At 39.7% G+C, this 26,112-nt stretch overlaps 1 protein-coding gene across 1 annotated transcript in view; it reads right to left on the bottom strand.

The window, feature by feature from the left end:
- Positions 1-14,465: 14,465 nt before the first annotated feature.
- LOC127446576 (gamma-aminobutyric acid receptor subunit gamma-3-like) overlaps positions 14,466-26,112 on the bottom strand; it is a 235,553-nt gene continuing 223,906 nt past the window's right edge. Inside the window, exons 8-9 of the mRNA XM_051707600.1 lie at positions 24,490-24,689; positions 14,466-14,744 (exon numbers count right to left, since the gene is read on the bottom strand). Of these exons, the coding sequence (XP_051563560.1) occupies positions 14,466-14,744; positions 24,490-24,689 (479 nt within the window). The remainder of the gene's footprint in view (positions 14,745-24,489; positions 24,690-26,112) is intronic.

The raw sequence follows: 26,112 nt of genomic DNA, 5'->3' as shown, positions 1-26,112 counted from the left end.
AATAATAATAGTAATATTACTAGAAAATGGAAAAATAACTACAAAAGTTATAGAGGTTGCTCCCAACCCTGGTGACATTTAATAAAATGAATTAGGCATAGGATTTATTAAACATGAGTACAGCTCTGGTTTCCTTTGATCCAATGCTTTATTGTAAAGGACTTTATATCTTGTATTGATTTTATTCCCTGTGGCAACATGTTCCAGAGTTGAGAGCCATTTACAGAGAAAGCCTTTTGCCCCTGTGTCATTCTTTGATAAGCAATCCTACAATTACCATTTTCTGTGCTCCTACTGGTTTTGCTACCATCATTTCTATTCATCAATCTAAATTAAATCTAGGTGGCTTTATTATACAAACATTTAAAGGGATAGTTCACCCAAAAACAATCATTTAACATCCTCATGCCATTCCAGATGTATATGACTTTCTTTCTTCTGCTGAACACAAACAAATATTTTTAGAAGAATATTTCAGCTCTGCAGGTCCATTCAATGCATGTGAATGGTGGCCGGACCTTTCAAGCTCCAAAAATCACATGAACGCAGCATAAAAGTAATCCATACGACTCCAGTGGTTAAATCCATGTCTTCTAGATATTTTTCTAAAAATCTTCGCTTGTGTTCTGCAGAAGAAAGAAAATAATACACATCTGGTATGGCATGAGGGTGAGTACTGTAAATGATGAGAGAATTTTCATTTTTGGGTGAACTATACCTTTAAAAATTTAAATATATACAGTTTTTAAAACTAAGCTAATTGTTTTTTTAAGATGTAACAATAATGCCTTCGATTTTGTTTTTATTTTTTTTATTTTTTTGTCCATGATTTTTAAGGCATGGTTGTATAATGATCTAATATGATTTATTGTGGATTGACTTCTTTGTATCCATTTACATTTAGTCATTTATCAGACTTACAAAATGAGGAACATAAGCAATTTGTCATAAGCCAACAATATCTGCAGTATCGCACTGCTAAGTTCTTATCGTTGATGGAGTAGTACAGAAGTTAGAAAGACACAGAAGGAAACATATTTTTTATTGTATTTATTTGTTTATAAGTATACAACGCAAGTGCCTTATGTTTGTGAACTGATTAAGTACTCATGTCTTCAGCTGTTTTGAATGTTGAAAAGGTCTCAAAAGATTGGTTGGGTGTTGCAAGGGCATTTCACCACTGAGGAACAGTGTCCAAACTATGATACAACATGAAATGTCAGACAATATAAATGTATGCATAAAAAGCTGACCTGATTTGAAATATATTGTCTGATAAATTTGAAAAATTTAAGTTGATCTTTACCTGTTTTCAAAGTTTCTTTGTGTGTTTGTCAAATGCAAGTTGTGAATCTAAAATAATACTAATAACTTAAACTCATTTACCTCCTCTATTTCTTTGTTTTGTCCCTTAATATTTTAGTTTTTCTTTTAGTTTTCTATTAGTGAAACACATAGAAACTGTTTTTGTGACATTCAATGTAAGATGATTTACATTTAGGCTTTTGTTTAAAACAAGGGGGCGCCATGGAAACAGGGTAAGTGTTGTGTCAATAAGTGCTGCTATTACTAATTTAATTTACCACTGGTTCCCAAAGCTATTTCTGAAATACCACACATTTACTGTATGGGGAGGGTCAAGTTGTTAGCATTAGTATTTACTGAGTCTTCCAGTGAAACACTTCTGTAGTCTTGAGCTGAAACAAATACCTGAGAAGGCAAAAAACTAAATCTTACCACAGATGTTTTATTAATATTATTTACCAACTAGTTTGCTGAATTTAAACCATCTGAAACTGGAAGAACAATAGAAATAGGGGGAAAAGACTGAAGGGTTTAAAATACTATTATTTTCACTACTGACCCAAGGGGCACATTTAAAGTAACTTTACCAATTCAACTGCAATTATGTAGTGCTCTAGATTAATTCCATTTAAAAGATAATTGGCTTAAAAGTATGACAATTATCACTTCTGTGATTTACGACTTGAATAATGACATTGCTTGTACAATGAACTTTCACATTCCCTGCAAATTACAATTGCTACACTAATCATTGGCACTTGTCTTTAATTTAGTGTTTAATTCAGTATAGATGTCTTTTTCAGAAACAGTAAGTTAACGGAAATATATAATCTTATGTCAAACAAAAAGATATTCTCATCAAATCCCATTTTCAATAAAACAGAAAGTGTGTTATTTAAATTGGTCAGCAATAATTCAGTTCAAGCCCTTAGACATATGTCTCAATGAAAGTGTCTCACAGGGAATGGATGTGCCAATTCTGACTTTTCATGACATTACTTTCTTCAAATTGCTAAATGTCCTCCCTGTTGCCTTGGTAACAATAGCTGGTTAAGGACTAGACTAAATAGAAAGGATGAATATTGGTAGATGTTGAAAAGGAAGATATTGAAAATCTGCAAGAAAATGTGCAATTCTGAAGTACTGTATAGAAGCTGTGGAATTATGTTAAGAGATTTTTTTTTTTTTTTTTTTTTTTTGTCAGGTAGAATTTGAATTACAGAACATGCAGTATTCATTTCCAATACAATTCCAAACTTGTTAGAAGTACAGAACCTGATATATAATCTATTTTGGAACTTTCTTAATCAATAACTTTTGAGATTTCATTCACAAGCAGACACACAGCCAAGCTTCTATTGACCAGGAATTTTTACCTGGAAAACGTAGCACTTTTAAAACATGCTGTGTGACACTGGTCGCTCTGTAAGAACAAAATTTTCTCCTGGTAGACAAAGGTCATGTTTTTCTCCTCTAATAGATGTGACAGGAGAGGGACCCTCTCGAAGGCTCTTAGTGTTGGAAAGCCAAACAACTGAACTGTGAAAGCTTTCAAGGGATGGGAAGGAAGGAGGTGCAGTATAACATTAATAGAGGAGAGGCCTATAGCTCAGCCGGATCTGTGGACCGTACACAATACCGTTCCATCTTTCATGTAGAGGCTTGTTGCTGCTGATGGACTTTCATCAGGCTTTTCTATGGAGGCAGAAGGCTTGGTTATGGAAGTGGAGCAGAGAGATGAGAGAGAGACTGTGACATTCTGTCCTGCTATATTCACAAACATCCATCAGCCAATCTGGCAGCAGGCTTTATAAAAATAAATAGCAGCATGTGTTAGAAGTCTGGAACTGACAGCAGTGAAAATGACAGAGAATAACAATGTAATAATATCACCAAGTAATGTCACGGTTATAATAAGAGGTGATGAATCACAGAAGTAACTACCTTAGATGACTTTTTTTTTTTTTTTTACTGAAATCATTCTTTAAATGAAGTTCCAAACGTAAGTTCGGGAAGAGCTTGTTCATCTAGGCATGCCAATCATATCACAAGGATATACACTCACGCACATTATTAGGAACACCTGTACACCTACTTATTCATGCGATTATCTAATCAGCCAACCATGTGGCAGCAGTGCAGTGCATAAAATCAAGCAGATACGGGTCAGGAGCTTCAGTTAATGTTCACATCAACCATCAAAATGGGGATAAAATGTGATCTCAGTGATTTCAACTGTGGCATGATTGTTGGTGCCAAATGGGCTGGTTTGAGTATTTCTGTATCTGCTGATCTCCTGGGATTTTCACACACAACAGTCTCTAGAGTTTACTCAGAATGGTCCCAAAAACATCCAGTGAATGTCTTAGAGCTCAAAGAGATTTTTGCCGAAAACCGTTCCATAAAGCAACTATCGGTACTGATTAACCTTAAAACCGATATACTGGTCTACCTCTAGTATGGAATGTATTCATGTAATCCTTTAAAAAATTATTATCTGATTTTGTAATTTGATTACATAATCCAGAATATGCTCTACCATTTTTCATGTAGGACCTGAAATCTATGAGCAACAAACATGCAGAGAATCATTTGAATTAAGTGACAGGGATAAAATATTGTAAATGTAGTACTCTTCCTGCATCCAGGCCATTTGTCAAGACTCCATATATATCTGTTTTTATATATGCTGATGTATTGATTCATATGGACTTGATATTTAGGATGGCAAAATATGTGAATTGCTCAAGTTGGTGAACATTCTATATACAAGATGTCATGCTGTCACGTGCCCTTCTTTCTATGATATACAGCAGCTCATTTGATAGCATCTAGAGTCTGCTGTATTTGTTGAGACATTACTATGTACTCTGCCCTGCCTAGGTTAGGAGAACATATGAATGTTTCATATTGAGTGCATCCTTCAATGAAATATGCATGTACATTTATTTTTTCACAGAGAATAAAAAACTCCCCACTGTTCAGTATGTAAGTGAATGACAAAAGGCAAAATTCACCATCCCAGGATAAATATTGTGTTCTGGGATGGTGAAGACATAAATTCATAAAGGAAAATCCAAGCACAGAGTTAATAATTCATAGCCAACCAAAATTGTTAGATGAAAAGGGTTTTGTGGTGTTTCAAATTTGTTTTAAATTGTATTTAGGTTTGTTATTAGGTAATGCACATGAGAAAGTACTTATATAAACCCATAAAATGATTTATACATTCAAATGATGCCCAGCAGTAACAGTGTGTGCACATATCAAAGGGTTGGAGTATGTATGAGGTTAACAAAGATTTGCTCTTACTCAGTGATAGGAAGGGCTAGACTTGTTAATACAGTAGCCTGGGGATAATTAAGTCTCCCAAATGAACAGCATAACTTACAGCCTGCTATTTATGAGAATTAATTGAAAACAATAGGCATAATAAAAGTAAAATATGGGCTTCATTTTCCTTATGCAAAATAAAATTTAATTATATTTAAATATATACAGTTGAATTCAGAATTTTACATACACCTTAGCCAAATACATTTAAACTCAGTTTTTCACAATTCCTGACATTTAATCGTAGAAAATATTACCTGTCTTAGGCCAGTTAGGATCACTACTTTATTTTAAGAATTGAAGTGAAATGTCAGAATAATAGTAGAGAGAATGATTTATTTCAGCTTTTATTACTTTCATCACATTCCCAGTGGATCAGTAGTTTACATACACTTTGTTAGTATTTGGTAGCATTGCCTTTACATTTGTTAACTTGGGTCAAACATTTTGGGTAGCCTTTCACAAGCTTCTCACAATAAGTTGCTGGAATTTTGGCCCATTCCTTCAGACAGAACTGGTGTAACTGAGTCAGGTTTGTAGGCCTCCTTGCTCGCACATGCTTTTTCAGTTCTGCCCACAAATTTTCTATCAGTCTGAGGTCAAAGCTTTGTGATGGTCACTCCAGTACCTTGACTTTGCTGTCCTTTAGCCATTTTGCCACAACTTTGGAGGTATGCTTGTGGTCATTGTCCATTTGGAAGACCCATTTGTGACCAAGCTTTAACTTCCTGGCTGATGTCTTGAGATGTTGCATCAATATATCCACATAATTTTCCTTACTCATGATGCCATATATTTTGTGAAGTGCACCAGTCCCTCCTGCATCAAAGCACCCCACAATATGATGCTGCCACCCCCATGCTTCACAGTTGGGATGGTGTTCTTCGGCTTGCAAGCCTCACCCTTTTTCCTCCAAACATATGGTCATTATTGTGATTATGGCCAAATAGTTCAATTTTTACTTCATCAGAGCAGAGGACATTTCAAGATCTTTGTCCCCAAGTGCACTTGCAAACTGTAGTCTGGCTTTTTTATGGCATTTTTGGAGCAGTGGCTTCTTCCTTGCTGAGCAGCCTTTCAGGTTATGTCGGTATAGGACTTGTTTTACTGTGGATATAGATACTTGTCTACCTGTTTCCTCCAGCATCTTCACAGGGTCTTTTGCTGTTGTACTCGCATTGATTTGCACTTTTCGCACCAAACTACGTTCATCTCTAGAAGACAGAATGCATCTCCTTGATGGTCCCATGGTGTTTATACTTGTGCACTGTTGTTTGTACAGATGAACGTGGTACCTTCAGGCATTTGGAAATTGCTCCCAAGGATGAACCAGACTTGTGGAGGGCCACAATTTTTTTTTCTGAGGTCTTGGCTTATTTCTTTTGATTTTCCCATGATGTCAAGCAAAGACGCACCGAGTTTGAAGGTAGGCCTTAAAATACATCCACAGGTACACCTCCAATTCAGTATACCTCCTATCAGAAGCTAATTTGCTAATTGTCTAAAGGCTTGACATCATTTTCTGGAATTTTACAAACTGCTTAAAGGCATAGTTAACTTAATGTATGTAAACTTCTGACCCACTGGAATTGTGATATAGTCAATTAAAAGTGAAACAATCTGTCTGTAAACAACTGTTGGAAAAATTACTCATGTCATGCACAAAGTAGATGTCCTAAACAATTTGCCAAAACTATGGTTTGCTAATATTAAATCTGTGGAGTGGTTATTTTTATTTTATTTTTTTATGACTTCAACCTAAGTGTATGTGAACTTCTGACTTCAACTGTATATATGGAGGGGTTAATGTGACCTTGACATTTCCTTGACAGGTTTCATGAGAATCACCCAGGAAATACATGGACAAATTAAAATACATTAATAAAAAGCTAACATGTAATTACCTGGTTACCAGGATCCACATACACTATCTGGCCAAAAGAAAAAGACATATACTCTAATATTTCGTTAGTCCGCCTTTAGCTTTGATTACGACGCGCATTCGTCGAGGCATTGTTCGACAACCTTATGCAAGGTAAACATATATTTCCATCCAGAGTTGCATTCATTCTTGTATTGACGATGAGAGAATTGAACCACTCCGTAAAGTCTTCTCCAGCACATTCCAAAGACTTTCAGTGGGGTTAAGGTCAGGACTCTGTGGTGGCCAATTCATGTGTGAAAATGATTCAAGACAAAACATGTAAAAGAAATGTCATTACCTCCACCACTTGAAGGATTCCATCAAAAATGGCACACAAATTTGTGATTGTGATTGGTTTAACAATTTTATTTTAAGCACCTCCCTTGTTGACTCAAGGACGCGTTTCACTCAGCAAAATCAGGATGAGCAGAACTGCTATATCCAAATGCATGAATAAAAAACTTTTGAGCTTTGAATTTTGAGCTAGATCTGATAAATATTGCATGGAATACAAATGTTTTATGGTTCTATGGAACAATTATCATTCAAGATAGTTGGTGTGAAAACATTCTGGAGGTGGAGCACTGAGAGTGCACTGTCAGCATGATGGTCCGACATGGCATGTAATATAACTTTGGTCAGTGAGAGCTGACTGATTGCGCCAAACAGCGTGTAAGTTAGATAAGGAGTTAAAATGCCTTTTAAAAAGTAGGTCAGACACTCCAGCTCAAAATTAGTCATATCTCCTCTTTGGTTTCACTTCATTAAACACAGAACGAACAATGTTCCCATAGCAACCACTCCAACAGTTTAGTGGTGGAGAGATCCAGGCGTCATCAGAATAGAGCCATGAAGACATTTATAAGAAAAAGCCAATTCCAGTGTTCCATGATTATTTAAATTCACTTTCATTCCTAAATAACTTGCTGTAGATGTCGTTATATGTTGTTTTTACCTAGATGGCAACTGTATCTGTATCACCAGTAAGCTAACATTTAGTTTGTATCAAGAGATACATCCAACAATTGAAGAATTGTGCTGAAAGATCAGAATTACCAAACTGAATTAATTTCAAGGGCCATTAGAGTTAGTGAGACCTCTATAACAATTGTCATATTATAACAAATACCATTTTATATCACCTTTCCCCAAAAACTTAATGAAAAGTGTAATTTTACAAAAATAATATCATGGCTCTCCAAGGTTAGTGAACTTTGGTGCTATTTAGTATTTTAGATGAAATGTCAGATACATCATCTCTTATTTTGATGTCAGGTATCATCTATCTATTTGCCCATAGAATCAGATCTGTGGCATTATAAAATTTTATCAGTCACCTGGTTTCGGTGTGATTCAGAAATACTGTGTTATAGTTGGTAATGCTCAGTGAATTATTTTGAGAGTGTGGTGCCTTTGTGGATGCATATGCAGCACTAACAGTATTAACCTACTTTTAGATACTCAGTTTTGCATACTAACAGCTTCTGATGTTTTCATTGTTTATCTCCTTTCAGAAGAGAGGCATTTTTCATTTTTATTTGTGTTTACGTGAGATGAACCTATCTGCAGTTTTATCGGTTAACCACAGCTGAATAAGCTGCACTGCATCAAGTAGAACACATTTATACTGGACAGTGCTTTTACTTTTACACTGAAGACAGTGATTATATATATGAACAACAGCTATTTTGATATACTGTCAGTGAGGCTGATATTGACAGGTGCCGGGGCAGAAATCAGTGTGGAATCGACTTAAACATTCCTGTACATCCTGGACCGTGTACAGTTAATTACAGAGTTAGCTGTTATAAAATGAATGCATGGATGAATGAAAAGTCAAATCTTTCAGCTGGCAAAAGAAACTTGCTCCTACTTACAAAATACCTTTTAATTTGTTGTAAATACATTTAACTGTCACTTATAAAGTGCAAGGTTAAATTGCAGTGATACAGAAATGAAAAAAAAAAAAAAAAAGTTTATCACATCTTCTGATTTACCTCTGCACTTTACATTTCATTTATAAAAAGAACTACATACTGTATATGAAAATAGCACGAGAAATAGAAATGATTTTATAGACAGGCCAAAACTCAAATAAACCCTCTATTACCGAATCCAAATGACAACCCCACTGACAACACTGCACATACCATAGAAACATGAGAAAAATACACACTAAATTGTCATTGTAAACACAAAGCAATAATCTACAATGAAAAGTTGTGTCTCAGTGTGAAAAGAGGTGTTCAAAGTGTGCCTGTGTGGCTGGGGCATTAGAGAAAAGTTTTTGTTATTAGTGTCGGTAAAGTGGTTATTACATTTTAAGACTATTCTCAAGTAGGCCACTGACATAAATGTATTCAAAGATTGCTACTAATCTGACCACTTGAAACACAACATTTTTGACACGTTCTAGGGAAATTATGGTGTAATTTACTGTTGTGCACATACATATCCCAACAACATTATTCAGCAGAATGATTGATATGAGCGGGGGGAGCTATCTTCATAGCAAATCAGTGAATGAGATTTCTTTGGCATTCAGCCTTTAATGGTCGACCTGCACTTTGTAGGAACATAAGGTTTTATTATTTCTATTTAATTCCAATGTAATGGATGTAGAAAAGAAAGAAAGAAAGAAAGAAAGAAAGAAAGAAAGAAATCAAGAAAGGAAACAATGAGAAAGAAAGAAGGAATGAAGGAAAAGAAAGAAAGAAAGAAAGAAAGAAAGAAAGAAAGGAAAGAAAGAATGAATGAAAGAACTAGAACAGGAAAATAAATAAATAAATAAAGGGAAAATGTAAAGAAAGAAATAAGGAACTACAACAGGAAAGGAAGGAAAGAAAAAAGAAAGAAAGAAAGAAAGTGAGGGAAGGAGGAAGAAAGGAAGGAAGAACAGAAAAGAAAGAAAGAACTAGAACAAGAAAGAAAGAAAGAAAGAAAGGGAGGGAGGGAGGAAGAAAGGAAGGAAGAACTAGAACAGAAAAGAAAGAAAGTAGAACAGAAAAGAAGGAATGAAGGAAGGAAGGAAGGAATGAAGGAAAGAAAGAACTAGAACAGGAAAGGAAGGAAGGAAGGAAGGAAGGAAGGAAAGAACTAGAACAGGAAAGAAAGAAAGAAAGAAAGAAAGAAAGAAAGAAAGAAAGAAAGAAGTAAAGAAAGAAGGAAAGAACTAGAACAGGAAAGGAAGGAAGGAAGGAACGAAAGAAGGAAGGAAGGAATGAAGGAAGAAAGAAAGAAGGAATGAATTAGAACAGGAAAGGAAGGAAAGAAGGAATGATAAAAGAAAAGGAAGAAAGGAAGGAATAAACGAGGAAAGAAAAGAAAGAAAGAATGAAAGAAAGAAAGAAAGTATCGCTTTTGAATCAGAATTATCCGATTTGCTCAGTGGCTGGATTGTGGGAAGAATGCTATCACGTGTACTTAATGTTCGGTGAATGCATGTTATATTTCATTAAGGATAGCCTATCCACCCTCATAAAGGTCACTTAGATGTAAATCTTTTTCTCCTTACAAAGAATTTTTTTTTTACATTATACTCATTGCACTGAAAAGACCCCCTGGCCTGAATGATGAATAATGATATCCAGTAGTCCACACCTAATGACCAAAGAGACCATATAAGCATTCAATTTCGCACACTTCTAAATCAAGGGCTGATGCACAACTTTTTCTATTTCCTTCCTCAGCGTGCTTCTTCATTGGAAATTGATGTCATTATCAGGTCACTATAAAAAGCAGTATAATTGGATTCAATTCCGGCATATGGCTTTAGGTAACTTACAGGTAGTTTTGCAAAGTTACATTTACTTGATTTCTTGGGTGTGAAGAGCAAAACCATTAACTTGAATGATCATAAGTCAGTTTGAAGGTCTAGCACCACTAAAAATTGACAGCTAATAATCATTGTACGCCAAACTGAATTAACAGTTGCAATAACAACAAAATGTTGAAGCACTCACAAACAGATTATCATCAAATAGAATTGCAAAACAGGACAATAGTGGATTGACAAAAAATCACTATAGCATCATGAAATGCAAGAGGAGAATCAGCTTGGCAGCAATTCACAGCACATTTCTGATTATTCAGAATGCCATTAAGATAAACCCTAATGGTAACCTTACAAAAGGACACTTGGCACATTCTGTCTGAACATGTCAAACGTGTTGAACTAAAATGAGTACATGTCAGAGAAGAAATCAAATAAAAACATGATTTCAAAGATTAAAGATACAGAAAGTCCATGTTGACGGGTGAAAAATTATTTTGATACTGTAAATTACAGACCACCACAGCGGTATCAGAAAAGAAATGTTACTTTAAAGAAAATGCTACAATCATTAAGGAATAATGCAATATTGCCACTGATGTGGATCAACCATCAACATATTACCCTTGAGACAAAGTACATTATAATGAAAATCAAAGTTAAGAAAAAACATTGAGATTGCCTCTGAATGTTTTCAGCTAGTATGAATCCTTTGGTAATGACTATAATTTGAAGTAGATACCTTATATATTTATTCATTTGTCTTTCTCTAATGGATCATCTCACAGTAACTCTGTGCAGGTGACCCTAAGGCAACACAGTAGCAAATCTTATTGTGGGTTACAGTTTGGTTATGAGCACAGTGATTATGTATTTTTTTTTAAAAATTTTATTGTGGTATATTTTTTTGACAGTGTAATTCTGACACTCCATGTTATTTTAACTGATTAATAAAAGAATACCCTACTGAAAAGACCAGAATTGCTGGTCTACGGCTTATATTGTGTTTTGGGTGTTGGTCCCCCAGCATGAAGTGCTGGTTTGCAGGTGTCTGCACCAGGTTTTTAAACTACTGTATCTTATCAGAAAGACTATGCTGGTAAACCAGCTTCACCAGCTAGGTTTTACAGGTGAAAAGCATGGCTACAGTATGCTGGTCCGCCAGCTAGACCAGCAACAAACCAACAGCATAAACCAGCCTAGACCATCATGGAAATTGCATGCTGGTTAAGATGGTCTTTATAGCAGGGATAGTTTACCCAAAAATGAAAATTCTGTAATTATTTACTCTCCCTCCTGTCGTTCCAAAACTGTATGACTTTCTTTCTTATACATAACATGCAGATGTTTTAATAAATATCTCTGCCCATCCTTTTAATAGAATGTCAGTGGATAGTGCCTCACATTTAAGCTTAAAAATGACCCAGAAGTATTATAAAAGTAGCTCATGCAATTTGTGCATAATGTTCCAAGTCTTCTGAAGGCATACGATAGGTTTTGGTGAGAAACAGCCAACATTTTCAGTAATTTTTTCAGTGACAATCCTGATGTCCGTTCTCATGTATGATGCAAGAGTTGTAAGGACTACTTTTATGATATTTTTAGGCTCTGTTTTAACCCTGTATTGTATGCATTATGTTATAACGATAAAATATTTTTTCCACATTAGGTTTTCTGATATAAAATAGCTCTTGTAATAAAAAAAATCTATATCCATCCATCCATCCATCCATCCATCTATCTATCTATTTGTAAAAAAAAAAAATTGGGAAGCTTTGACATATGGCAACTCAAGTCTTTTTTAAAAATTATAAATTCCTCCTAAAATTTAATTAATAATTCTTTAATTAATTGATGTATTTAAACACTTGGGACTCCTACAAACTAATATGTTGTGAATCGTTATAATGCGTTCTTCAATATTGTCAATTATTTTCACTGTTACTAAAGCCTAGCTCATCCTCACTCTTGTCAATCAGAAATAAACACTGTGCACTCCTCTTGCCCTTACCATAAAACATTGCCGTGTTCATTTTTTAACTGTGTTAATTATGCATAAATGCAATTATATTATGGTAAACATTTCCTAATAAATTAAGAAATGCAATAATATAATAGATGCCACTGTCTACAAAAATTCCCAGTGAGAAAATGCATTAGTGCAATTCCATTGTGGTACAGCATTTCCATATCTTAATTATCTCTAAAACTATGTTAGATAAAGTTGATCAGTTAAAAACAACAACATCTAATTGACTTATCATACATGCAGCAAAAAAAGAAAAAAAAAGAAAAAAAAAAAAAAAAACTAAACAAAAAAAAGTCATTATGAAGAAGAAACATACCGAAATGTGTGCAATTTGTGGAGCACTACAGCAAGTGTCTCCCCTGTATAGTTGGCCAACAATGCATTATGTTGTAGTATTTCTGCAAGGTGAGAAAGTGAAAGAAAATAAATTGTTGCCCTATGGCTACACGGTACCATACTGGGTTAAGCTTTAACCCTTCATTGGCCTTGCAGAACTTTCTGACCCATTTAGAACCATATTAACGTTTGGAACGACAAGAGTCAATTATGACAGAATTTTCCTTGTTCGGGTGACCTATTCCTTTATAAGAGTAGTTCATCCCAAATTAAAAATGGTCTTCCTATCCTCGCTCTCATGTTACTCCAAACCCTTACGTTTTTTTCCACAGAACACATGAGGGCAAAACACAGAAACTTTTTATAATTTTTTGAGCTTGACAGCCCCATTTACAATCCACTTCAATTGTATTAAGAAAGTGCAGCCTTCACATTCTGCTAAATACCTTATTTTGTGTTGAACAGGGCATGTGTTTCTATAAACAAATTAGTAAATTATGTCAAATTTTAATTATCTTTTAAGTGTACAGTAATACTCAATCTGCAAGTGTGCACATAGATGCTACCAAACATTTTGCCATATCAGAGGGTGGGGCACATGAGGTTAGAATAAGTAAAAATAATAAATGTGATTTCTATGAACACATGCTGCTGGGAGCTTAAGGAGCTGTGGAAAAAAGACTCCTTTTTGTTGACTTTGAACTTGGGCGAGACTGAAGAGTGAGAATCAGGAAAATCGTGATCCATCATATGTATGCAATTTTAACTTATTCTAATAGATTTAAGCATTTCAAAACAAAATATAATATACTATATAATAATTTAATCTTTCAGTAACCTCTCTTTTGTGGAAAAACAAAATGCTATAAAAACCTAGAAATATAGGCAAACCTTTGCAATCTACATACTAATTAAGATTTCAGATATTTCATAAAGGATCTATTCTCTTGCCATTATTGTGCTGATTTAGGGTAGAGCTGTATATGATCATATAACATGCAGTGATAATGAATTTAGAAATGTTGAATGTATCAAAATAATGGGTGACTGTTTATAACTAAAGTTTGAATAAACTCCAAAGTAAAACCTTTAGCGGTCAGTCAAGACCAGATGATGCTCCTGCCATCATTTCTAAGACTTCTCTGCCTGATGGCTTCTCCTCCAGTGGAAGGCACAATAGATGGCACTGAAAGCTCCGCTTACATAAAAGCCGGTCTGGTTTTGACTGATGGCTAGATGACAGATCGCCATTCATGTGAACGATTTACCAGGATTGTATAAGACACCGAAAATTAGAGGGTCACATACTAAGCAAGGCCTTTTTTTTTCTTAAGCTGTCTTGGCCTAAGGATTTTTCGCACTTTGTACGTCTTAGTTGTTCTCTCACCCATAAAAAGATGAGATTGTGTGAGAGGAACGTTGTGAATCTTTTTCCCTGGTACCTGAAGAACAAAAGGCAAAGATTTCTGCCAGAGAAATGCGACCAGATAAAGAGCTTGTGGCAATATTCTTCCTGACCATGTAAAAACAGCCTGGCTTTAAGTGCTTTGATATCTGTTGAAGCTTTCTGTTGTAGCATCGTCTCATTTTCAGGAATCTTATCATGACCTACGGCAGAATTCCTTTGCTTGACTACAGCTCTATTCTGGCAACTGTTATCCACTCTTTTTAATGTACCTTGAAAGGTCTTGGTTAAGTCTTTTCTTCGTTTCTGCTCGAACAAAACCATCAAAGTTTCTTGAGTCGTGAGGTTTGTGTTGGGAACGCTAAAGATACAAATAGCCTACCCAGTAGACGATGTTGAACAATAGGAAAGAGGTGGGAAAGAACACACGAGAGTATGCATCAAGTTCCAAAATGTCAATATGCACACGGTTCTTTCGCCACCCTCCATCTTTGCACTCTTCGTAGCAGCAGAAGAAACTCTGGCAGTCTTTTCCGTCCAGACACTCATATACGCAGGCATCATCAAACTCCTGCCAGTACATGGAGTTGTTGAGGGTAATGACTGTGGGTGGTGGCCCCACATCCAGCACAGAGTAGTTCTGTTGGACAAAGACAACATCCTGTTACAGTACTTCATTTGCAATGTGCATCCCAAAACTAATTTTACAAATGCAAATGGAGTCATAAGTTTTGATTTGTTTTGCATTTACTGTAGAAAAACATTTCATCACAACAAAATTCTAGGTAAACTGTACTCTCAGGCATCTAATCTATGTTGTGAGCAAAACAAATCCTTCAGAGTGGGCTGTCAGTCAAAGTACAGTATAAGATCCTGGCATCTTTCTAGAGATTTCCACTCACTTGAACTAATGGTGTTCTATCCAGTGGGCAAGTCAAGTACAGCATCAATTTCTCACAGGCAGGTAAAATGCCCTCAGAATCTCAGCGAAGGTTGACTAAATCCTTACAGCCTTCCTCAGAATCCTTTTAGACACGCTACACTCACAACGTAAAATTCTCTAACAGCATTCTGCCAGTGTTCTGTTCTTATTGCCAGTTATTCATCTCATTATTGGTACATAACTAGGAAAGCATGGTAATTACAGCACTGAAAGATAATCTATGTGAGAACACCTATAGGGTAATATTTGTTTTGTGTTAAATTGCGAAAGTAATTATCCTTGCTTCTCAGTTGAGATAAGATCTAATCACAATGAGTGATTGGAGAGAGAGAGAAAGAGGGGAGAAAATTTCACCTGTGGAGCCTGCTACCGGAGAAACAGTCTGAATTAAAAGTAAGATGTGCTTGCTCAAACATAATTTAGCATCACATTACACAGACAGACAAAGACTAACAATAAATAAACCTAATAAAATCATATTTGCATACTATACCATCCCAAGTGATCCGTCTCTATCAAACACATACTTTATGGGAGATAGGACTGGGCCCATATTTTGACCATTATCAGCATATTTTGGGTAGTAACGATATACCATACGGATATATAAACTGTATAAATCACTACAGTTTTATAAAAGTAGATGTTATGACTGCTGATCGAGGCATTAGCACGTATTGGATGGGCAGGTCATGCACTCATCTCGGAAAACTACTGATTTAATAGCTTTCCTAACTATTATAATATTATGCACAGGGTTAAGTGCTGCATTCAGAATTAAAATGAGAAAGCAAATTCAGCTTCTGCATCTGAATTTGAATTAAGGTAACAAACAAGAAGCAGAATTGTAATTTGAATTAGAATTTAGGAAGAAAAAATGGAATGAAATTCAAATTCAACTGCTGTAGTTTTTAATAGTACATTTCATTCCCCTTCTGTCACTTACTCGACGTTGTGTCGATGTAGTGACACTAGGGGTCACTCTTGAGAGCCCCGATCACCTCAGATCTTTGAGAAAAGGCCAATGAGAATTGGCGAGTGGAATTTGCATGCCACTCACCTGGACATATGGCTATAAAAGGGAGCTGGAATGTAGGATTCATTCAGATTTTTTCTTCGGAGCCGAGCGGTTGTACTATCAGCGAGCTGAATACTACTGCTGTTCCATTCACCTCTTAAGAAGTGTATGCTGTTGGATATATGGCGCATTTCCAGCGGCTTTCTCTCCTTCTGCACGATGAGTGCAGATTTCACCCCTGGGCGCTTCGACAGCGCTAAAAGTGCGTATATTCCTGCTAAAGAGTATATTTTCTCTAATAGAGCACACACATTGACATTGAATGTCTTTTTAAAGACGTGTCTTTTTAAAGATGCCTTTCTGTCTTTGTGTGATTCCTGGATGTGGTCGTTATCTCTCCGCCTCCGACGGCCACGTTTGTGGATGGTTCATGTTCTCATTGTGAGGATATGACCATGGCAACGTTGCGGTCGCAGCTTTCCTTCTTCCAAGAGAAAGCCACTCTAGCCACCCCCGCACTGTGCCTTCTACCCACGGGTGTGAGGCCGGCCCGGCTGGCGCTGGAGGCGATTTGGGGTGTTCAATGGGCGTGGTCTCACCAGGTAATTCCCCGGAGACCTCCCGTTCCCCAGCGCGCTTGTTTGCTCCCGTCCGGTTCCGAAATGAGACCAGCCCGCCTCATGGCTGGCTTGACATCTCTTTCGGGGCTCGCGAGCAGGATGAGTCTTCGTTTGCTGCATCGGAGAGCGCACTGGCGATGTCGGATGCCGAGGACTCGACTGGGCTGCCACCTTCGGGTCTGCCCACCCAGTCTGAGGCCAACGCAGAGCTGACCACCATGCTTGCCTGGGCCACCGCGAGTATTGGGTTGGACTGGAACCCTCCAGCCTCCCCTGAGCGCTTGCGGCTTGATGATTGGTTCCTGGGTTCGGCGCACCGCTCATGGCCATGCCCCCCCCGGTTCCTTTCTTCCCGGAGGTGCATGACGAACTCACAAGGACGTGAAGGGCACCTTTCACTGCCCGAAAAAGACTTCCGGGTTCGTCCACTCTCACTACCCTTGATGGCGGGGCGGTCCACGGGTACACGGAGGTCCCTCAGGTGGATCAGGCGGTTGCAATGCACCTGTGCCCACAAAACGCCATCACCTGGCGGGATCATCCAGCGCTCCCCTCCAGAGCCTGTACGTCTACGTCGTCTCTGGTGGCCAAAGCCTACAGTGCCGCTGGACAGGCCGCCTCCGCCCTGCATGCCATGGCCTTCCTGCAGGTACACCAGGCCAAGACACTAAAAGAACTCACATGGGTATCACTGATCCCGATGTACTGCAGGAGCTGCATTTGGCGACCGACCTTGCACTCCGGGCGACGAAGGTCATGACGCGAGCACTTGGGCAGGCGATGTCCACCTTGGTCCACGCTTTCTCAAAGCGCCCATCTCCCAGATTAGACTTTTCGGCGACACCGTTGAGGACTTTGCCCAGCAGTTCTCAGCGGTGAAGAAGCAGACGGAGGCCATCCAGCATATCTTGCCCCGGCGCGGCTCAAGATCCCGCACTCCGTCTGCTCACCGAGGGCATCCCCCTGCGGCGGCGAAAGCCCAGGTGGCTCCGCCTCAGCCCAAGCCTAGCTCTCGGCCCCAGCGTAGAGCCCCCCACAGGATGCTGACAGCCCCCGTCTCTCGGGCCGGCACGAGGACCCGGAAGGCTCCTAAGCGCCCCTGAGACGGACAACCCAGGGAGCGAGACGTCTGCTACGGAGCTGGTATCCAGACAACTCCATCCCTCGCTGGAGGGCCGGGAGGTAAATCCTTTGTTTCCTTTTCTTTTTTGTACGCCACACCCCGAATGGGCTGCGGTAACCAAATTGTCAAAAAAAGAGCGGTTTCCTTACTCTTTGGGTCACATAATCAATGTTCACGGCCACCGTTGTCACGGCCAGACACCGAGCATTCACAGCCAGGGCCCCGCAAACGCGGCCCCCCCGCCTTCGTGCGACTGGCCACGCCACACCTACGGCCAGCTGGTTGTGACGAGTCTTGAGGATGGCCCAAGAGGCCCTCCTCCTCAGTCACTAACCCGCCCTATGCCGGGTCGCAGAGCAGGGTAAGTGCTTTGAGGTCCCCCTTTTGAGGTCAAAGCAACACTCCTCAATGTGGAATTGCCTGCTCCCCCCCACCGTGAGGCCCCACCCCCAGGTACGTCAGATGCGATCATCCCCTTAGTGCCCCTTGCCTGGAGCTTGGACACATGGCTAACACTTTCCAACCCGTCGCGGTGGCTGGCCAGGACCATCCGACTCAGCTAAGTGATTCAGTTCACCAGGCGCCCGCCCCGGTTCAGCGGCATCCGCTTCACTTCAGTGCAGGGTGAGAACGCTGCCACCCTGCTTGCGGAGATCGCAAAATAGATATGAAGATAGAGCCTGTCTATCTTCATATAGATATGAAGATAGACATGTCGTTTCTACGGGCAAGAGTTCCCCTACAGCAAGTGTCCAGACATGTCGTGGTCACCACAGATGCCTCCAAACTGGGTTGGGGCGCCGTGTGCAACGGGCACGCAGTCGCTGGTTCCTGGTCAGGACTGCGAATGGGTTGGCATATCAACTGCCTAGAGTTGCTGGCTGTACTACTCGCCCTGAGGAGGCTATTGCCGTTGATCCAGGCTACAGTTACATATATAAATAGCCAAGGCGGCGTACGCTCTCGTCGCATGTCGCAACTCGCCCGCATCTCCTCCTCTGGAGTCAGCAGTGGCTGAGGTTGCTGCGGGCCACTCATATCCTGGGCAGCCTCAACACCACAGCGGACGCGCTGTCGTGGCAGGCAACGCTCAGCGGAGAGTGGAGACTCCACCCCCAGGTGGTCCAACTGATTTGGAGTCAATCCGGCAAAGCACAGGTAGACCTGTTCGCTTCCCGGGAATCTTCCCACTGCCCGCTCTGGTATACCCTGACAGGAGCCCCCCTCAGGACAGACGTGCTGGCCCCGGGGGCTGCGCAAATACGCATTCCCTCCGGTGAGCCTTCTTGCACAGACCCTATGCAAGGTCAGGGAGGACGAGGAACAAGTCACCCTCATGGCCCCATACTGGCCCACTCAGACTTGGTTCTCGGATCTCACGCTCCTCGCAACAGCACCTCCCTGGCAGATTCCCCTGAGGAAGGACCTTCTTTCTCAGGGACGGGGAACCCTCTGGCATCCGGGCCCAGACCTCTGGAATCTCCATGTCTGGCCCCTAGATGGGTCGCGGAAGGTCTAAGCAGTCTACCACCAGCAGTCGTAGACATGATCACTCCAGCCAGAGCTCCCTCTACCAGGCAGCTCTATGCCCTAAAGTGGCGCTTGTTCTTCCCAAGCCGAAGACCCCAGAGATGCACAGTCGGGTCAGTGCTCTCATTTCTACAGGAGAGGCTGGAGGGGCAGCTGTCCCCCTCCACCTTGAAGGTTTATGAAGCCTCTATAGCGGCTCATCACGACACAGTCAATGGTAAGTCCCTTGGACAGCACGACCTGATCATCAGGTTCCTCAAAGGTGCCCGGAGGCTTAATTCTCCCAGGCCATGCCTCTTCCCCTCATGGGATCTCACCATGGTCCTCCTGGGCCTTCGGAGAGCCCCATTTGAGCCGCTAGAGTCAGTCGAACTGAAAGCCCTCTCCTTAAAAATGGCCCTCCTGATTGCGCTCACCTCCATCAAGAGGGTGGGGGACCTGCAAGCGTTCTCTGTCAGCGACACTTGCCTGGAGTTCGGTCCCGCAGATTCTCACGTGATCCTGAGACCCCGACCGGGCTATGTGCCCAAGGTTCCCATGACCCCCTTCAGGGATCAGGTGGTGAACCTGCAAGCACTGCCCTGGGAGGAGGCAGACCCAGCCCTGTCGTTGCTATGTCTGGTGTGTGCTTTGCGCACCTACTTGGATCGCATGCAGAGTTTTAGACGCTCTGAGCAGCTCTTTGTCTGCTTTGGTGGACAGCGGAAAGGGAATGCTGTCTCCAAACAGAGGCTTGCCCACTGGATCTTGGACGCCATTGCATTGGCCTACCAGACCCAGGCCGTGCCCAACCCCTTGCGGGTTTGAGCACACTCTACAAGGAGTGTGGTGTCCTCGTGGGCACTGGACAATGGCACCTCTCTAGCAGACATCTGCAGAGCAACGGGCTGGGCAACACCCAATACTTTCACGAGATTTTACAATCTCCGGGTTAAGCCGGTTTCGTCCCGTATTCTTTCAGGTACGAACAGGTAGAGTTTGGTAATATGGAACAGCTGGCCGGGTGTATCGCTTGCGAATAGCGCCTTTCCCCTCCCCTGAGGTGAAAACGTACACTTTTACGGGGTCTAATATACCCTGTATTGGGATAGGTGCTGCACAGGTGCCGATTACTCCAGTAACCCCTGTGATGTATATTCCGTGGTACGGTCTCCCTGTCGGTGGACCCTCATCTCCTTGGGCAGAGCTCTCTCTGCCCCCGGTCGCTGTGTTTCTAGATCCCCCCCCCTCCCCTTTTTTGTGGCAGGACCTACCACCGCGCCTCTTCAATGTGGGGCTGCTGAGCCCAAGTGTCGTATTGCAACATGCTGACCTCCCCTTTTGGGCAGGATGTGGTCTCCGCAGGTTCTTTTCCCCCTGAAAGAATAGGAAAGGAAAAGAACACCTTCCCCGATGCGTATGATAGCGTTAGATGGCCCCAGCTGAATATAATATTCTGTGGAGAGAAAACATAGAGAGAAAAGGCCGCGGCTGGCGCAGTTACTGTCGTAACCTCCGTTCCCTGATGGAGGTAACAAGACATGTGTCCCTCTTGCCACAACACTGTACTAGCCGCTGAAATGGCCGGGACCGTGTCTCGGCTTCTCAGCACAAAACCTGAATGAATCCTGCATTCCAGCTCCCTTTTATACCCGTATGTCCGAGGGAGTGGCATGCAAATTCCACTCGCCAATTCTCATTGGCCTTTTCTCAAAGATCTGAGGTGATCGGGGCTCTCAAGAGCGACCCCTAGTGTCACTACATTGACACAACATCTCGTTCCCTCCATCACCGAGATGTTTTTCATAACGCACTGCTCATAAACATGTTATACACAAATACATTTGAAAAATGGACCAGAATGCTCTAATTTACTCAATATAAATCAGTCACAGTTTACAGGTTATAGCCAATAGATTCAAATTTGTCAATCTTTGTGTGTGTGTATATATATATATATATATATATATATATATATATATATATATATATATATATATATATATATATATTGGATGAAATACAGATACAGATACAGATAATGCAGCAAAGCCATTATCTGTATCTGTTACTATGACAAAATTTTCTGTAACTGTACATGTATTTGGATAGACCAGATTTAGGCATGGTTTAAACTGGAAGTGCATCAAAACTCTTTTGGTCATAACTCTCTTAAATTTAGGCTATAGCTTCTGTATATAAAGTATCCTCGGATAGGCCTATTTAATTATTATTATTAATGTAATTATTATTATTATTATTATTATAATTATATATTTATTATTATTGTTATTATTTAATTATATATTTGATATATTCTTTATTTTTTCCTCACCAGATGAAGATGAATATGTAGGCTACATAAACTGTGGAAAATGTTGTTAACTGTGGTTTCACCTGGTATTTCGGATATTAATATCTGCTGAAACAACATTTTTGTTTATGTCTGTGCAGTGTGCAAGTAACAATGTTATTCTGGAGGCATGAGGTGTCAAGCAATTGTAAAATGTCAAGTACACATTTTGCAGCAAATATTAAATACAAATAGTACACGAATATTAAAAGAAATGAGAATAAATTAATATAGCCTGCAATGGAATAAATTGCAAGATCGAGCCTCTATATTTCTAGAAATGAAAAGCGGAAAAGTTTTGCATGTTTTTCTTTTTTTTTAATCCTCCGTGTACAGGAATATTCTGAATAGATTCACACTCTATGAAGTATTTAAACCTCTATGCAGCGTTTAAACATTTTTGGAATAAAGGATAACCAGATAATTACCTTAATGTGGATATAAATGTGGTCAACTTACAATCCTGCTCCACTATACGTAAAATCATCACTTATTTGTTCAGGAATTAAACATCGCGCTCAGGTTGGTTTATAAATCGTGTGAATTGTGTGAAACATTTGTCGTTAATGTGATCAGACATTTCAAGAAGTGGAAAATGTGTATGATACAGTTAATATTCTTTACAAGCTTAGATTTCTAAGACGTGCACAATTAACGGAGACTGCAAATGGAGTCAAGAATGCGACCATTTCTATTATTCGGATGAATTTGTTATTCGTTATATATATATATATATATATATATATATATATATATATATATATATATATATATATATACACACACACACACACACACACACACACACACACACACACACACACACACTCACTGAGCACTTTATTAGGAACACTAACAAATACTTGGTAGGGCCTCCCTTTGCTCTCAAAACAGCCTCAATTCTTCGTGGCATGGATTCCACAAGATGTTGGCAACATTCTTTTGAGATTTTGGTCCATGCTGACATGATTGCATCACACAATATCTGCAGATTTGTCCTCTGCACATTCATGCTGCGAATCTCCTGTTCTACCACATCCCAAAAGTGTTCTATTGGATTCAGATCTGGGAAGGCCACTGAAGAACAGTGAACTCATCATGTTCATGAAACCAGTTTGAGATAAGTTTTGCTTTGTGACATGGTGCATTATCATGCTGGAAGTAGCCATTAGAAGATGGGTAAATTGTGGCCATGAAGGGATGCACATAGTCAGCAACAATACTCAAATATGCTGTGGCATTTAAATGATGATTGATTGGTATTAACGGGCCCAAAGTGTGCCAAGAAAACATTCCCCACACCATTACACCACCACCACTAGCCTGGCTGTTGACACAAGGTAGGTTGGGTCCATGGATTCATGCTGTTGGTGCCAAATACTGACCCTACCATCTGTGTGTCTCAGCAGAAATCGAGATTCATCAGACCAGGCTACGTTTTTCCAGTCTTCAATTGTCCAGTTTTGGTGAGCCTGTGCCCACTGCAGCCTCAGCTTTCTGTTTTTGGCTGACAGAAGTAGAACCCGACATGGTCTTCTGCTGTTGTTGCCCATCCGCCTCACGTTTTGATGTGTTGTGTATTCTGAGATGCTATTCTGCTCACTACAATTGTACAGAGTGATAATCTGAGTTACCATAGCCTTTCTGGCAGCTCGAACCAGTCTGGCCATTCTCTGTTGACCTCTCTCATCAACAAAGCGTTTCTGTCCACAGAAAAGCCGCTCACTAGTTTTTTGTTTCTGGCACCATTCTGAGTAAACTCTAGAGAGGGATATGCATGAAAATCCCTGGAGATCAGCAGTTACAGAAATACTCAAACCAGCCAGTCTGGCACCAACAATCATGCCATGGTCAAAATCACTGAGATCGCATTTTCTACACATTCTGATGGTTGATGTGAACATTAACGGAAGCTCCTGACCATATCTGCATGATTTTATGCATTACACTACTGCCACACGATTGGCTGATTAGATAATTGCATGAGTAAGTAGGTGTACAGGTGTTCCTAATAAATTTCTCAGTGTATATATATATATATATATAAATGTGAATATATATTTGAATTTCTTTGAATTATAATTGAGTATATTATGCTTCCCAATTTCAATTTCAATTCAACATCCTATGGGACATAGCCAACTCAGTTCAAATTACCACTCATAAATTGAAAGCCAAATTGAGACCCAATTGTTTACTGTAAAATGACAATTCTGTCATGATTCACTTACCGTTATGATGCAAAACATATGACTTTATTTCTTAAACACAAAAGGGGTTAGTCAAAATGTTAGCCTCAGACACCATTCACTGTCACTACATCTTTTTTCCATATAATGAAAGAGATTGGTGGCTGCGGTTGTGACATCTGCCATCTCCTTTTGTTTTTTGTTTTTTGTTTTTTTTTCAAAAAAGAAAGTTGTAGGGATTTGAAAAAAACATAAGGATGAGTAAATTATCACAGAATCGTAATTTCTGTTTGTGTTATTCCTTTAAATTCTGAATTTTGCTCAAGGATCCCATGACCCCCTTCAGGGATCAGGTGGTGAACCTGAAAGCGCTGCCCCGGGAGGAGGCAGACCCAGTCCTGTCGTTGCTGTGTCCGGTGCGTGCTTTGCGCACCTACTTGGATCACATGTAGAGCTTTAGATGCTCTGAGCAGCTCTTTGTCAGCTTTGGTGGACAGCGGAAAGGGAATGCTGTCTCAAAACAGAGCATATCATGTGAGTAAAGGGCAGGAAGCGTGCCTTTCTCATAAAATCAAAAAATAAAATGTAAAATCTTTGGTTGATTTATGCAGTAGAGAACATGGTGCTCACCGATCTTTTTGTCTTGTTGCAGGTTGATCTGCGAGCGCTGTAGGAGTAGTAATTGAGTGTGGCATACTCCATGAGAGCCGCAAAAACAAACAGGAAACACACAGTGACGAAAAGGTCCATTGCCGTGACATACGAAACCCTGGGTAGTGATGTCCTTGCCACTGTGCTGAGTGTCGTCATGGTTAATACTGTTGTTATTCCTGCATAACCAAAAGATAATATTAGATGGAGACACTAGTAACAAGGGAAATGCCCTCTAATTAAAAAAAATATTAGATAAACCATCTAAAGTGTATGCTGACATGGTTAGCCTGTTTAAAATGCAGTTTGATAACTCTGCAGAATACAGAACATTTTTTCTAACCTCTAAGCAAATTGTGTGTTGTTTTTTCACTGAGCAGACTTGATTAGGCTCCATTTAAGAGCTACACCATTGACTTAGTTGTATCAATCACCATACATCATCACTATTAAAAAAAAAAAAAAAAAAAATTTGGTACAGATGGTTACACTAATATGTTGTTTTTGTCTTTGAATTTTACACATCTCCAGATACTGATTCTTTTGAACTTGATAGAAACAGAGAAACCTGCAAATTGAAAATGCCACCCACACAAACACCTCGAATCATAGATGCAGGAAGACATCCTTAGCTCCACTCTTGCATGGACATTTAGAGTTGTTTCCGAGATCCAGTGACTGTGCGCCTGTTTTGCAAGGGTTTCTATGGAAACAAGCAAGCTTCGTCTATTTCAGGCATAAATTTCACACTCCATTCCTTTTCCCTTTGCTGTTGCTGGCTACAGTGATTACCTTCACCTTTTAGACTGACTTCCCCTAGCTGATGCAGTGGTACTCCGATAAATGACTGCCTGCCTGAGTTAGAAAAAGCTGTGAATAAACTATATCTTTCAAAATGGCACTCGTTCCTAAACTGCTTAGCTCCATTATAGCCTCATCAGTTCTCCAATCAGGTTTTACAGTAAAATGGTTAAGAATGACATTATAACTGACTGGATATTGAAACTATTGTGATGCTGTACATCCTTATGTCATTAATTATGGTTTGTGGGTTAATAATGATTAGTGATGGGAATTGAACGATTCTGATTTCGAGTCCTCTTAACGATTCCGTTAAAATTTTAACGATTATTAAAATACTTTGGAGGAAATAATAATATTTATAATATTTGGAAATAAGAAATGCATTCTGACTGGATTTACTGCCCTCAGCAGTTTATTATCAAATTATTAGATTATTTCACATTTAAATAGAACGGATTCTTTCAAAAGTTGTTTACACAGATATTACTCTGATTTAAGTCTCACAAGCCTTATTTAGACAAAACATAGTAACAGATTTTGGTTAATTTTGAGTCGGACATGTTAAAATTAATGACTTGCCATTCATTAAGTTTTTCATTCACTAAAAAGAACCGGCTGGTAAGAGTCATTCATTTAGGAGGTAGCGCTGTATGTTTCGAGGAGAAAATTAAAAAGAACAGGCTCCTAAGAGTCATGCCTTCGGAAATCAAACTACACTAGTAACACTGTGTATTTTGTGCTGCAGATTCAAAAGAACCAGCTCATAAGAGTCATTCATTTGGGAATCTGATTACACTG

The sequence above is a fragment of the Myxocyprinus asiaticus genome, chromosome 9 (assembly GCF_019703515.2).
Source record: "Myxocyprinus asiaticus isolate MX2 ecotype Aquarium Trade chromosome 9, UBuf_Myxa_2, whole genome shotgun sequence".
NCBI classification, from domain to species: Eukaryota; Metazoa; Chordata; class Actinopteri; order Cypriniformes; family Catostomidae; genus Myxocyprinus; species Myxocyprinus asiaticus.
The sequence above is the reverse complement of the archived record's forward strand: the minus strand, read 5'-3'. Positions and strand labels throughout refer to the sequence as shown.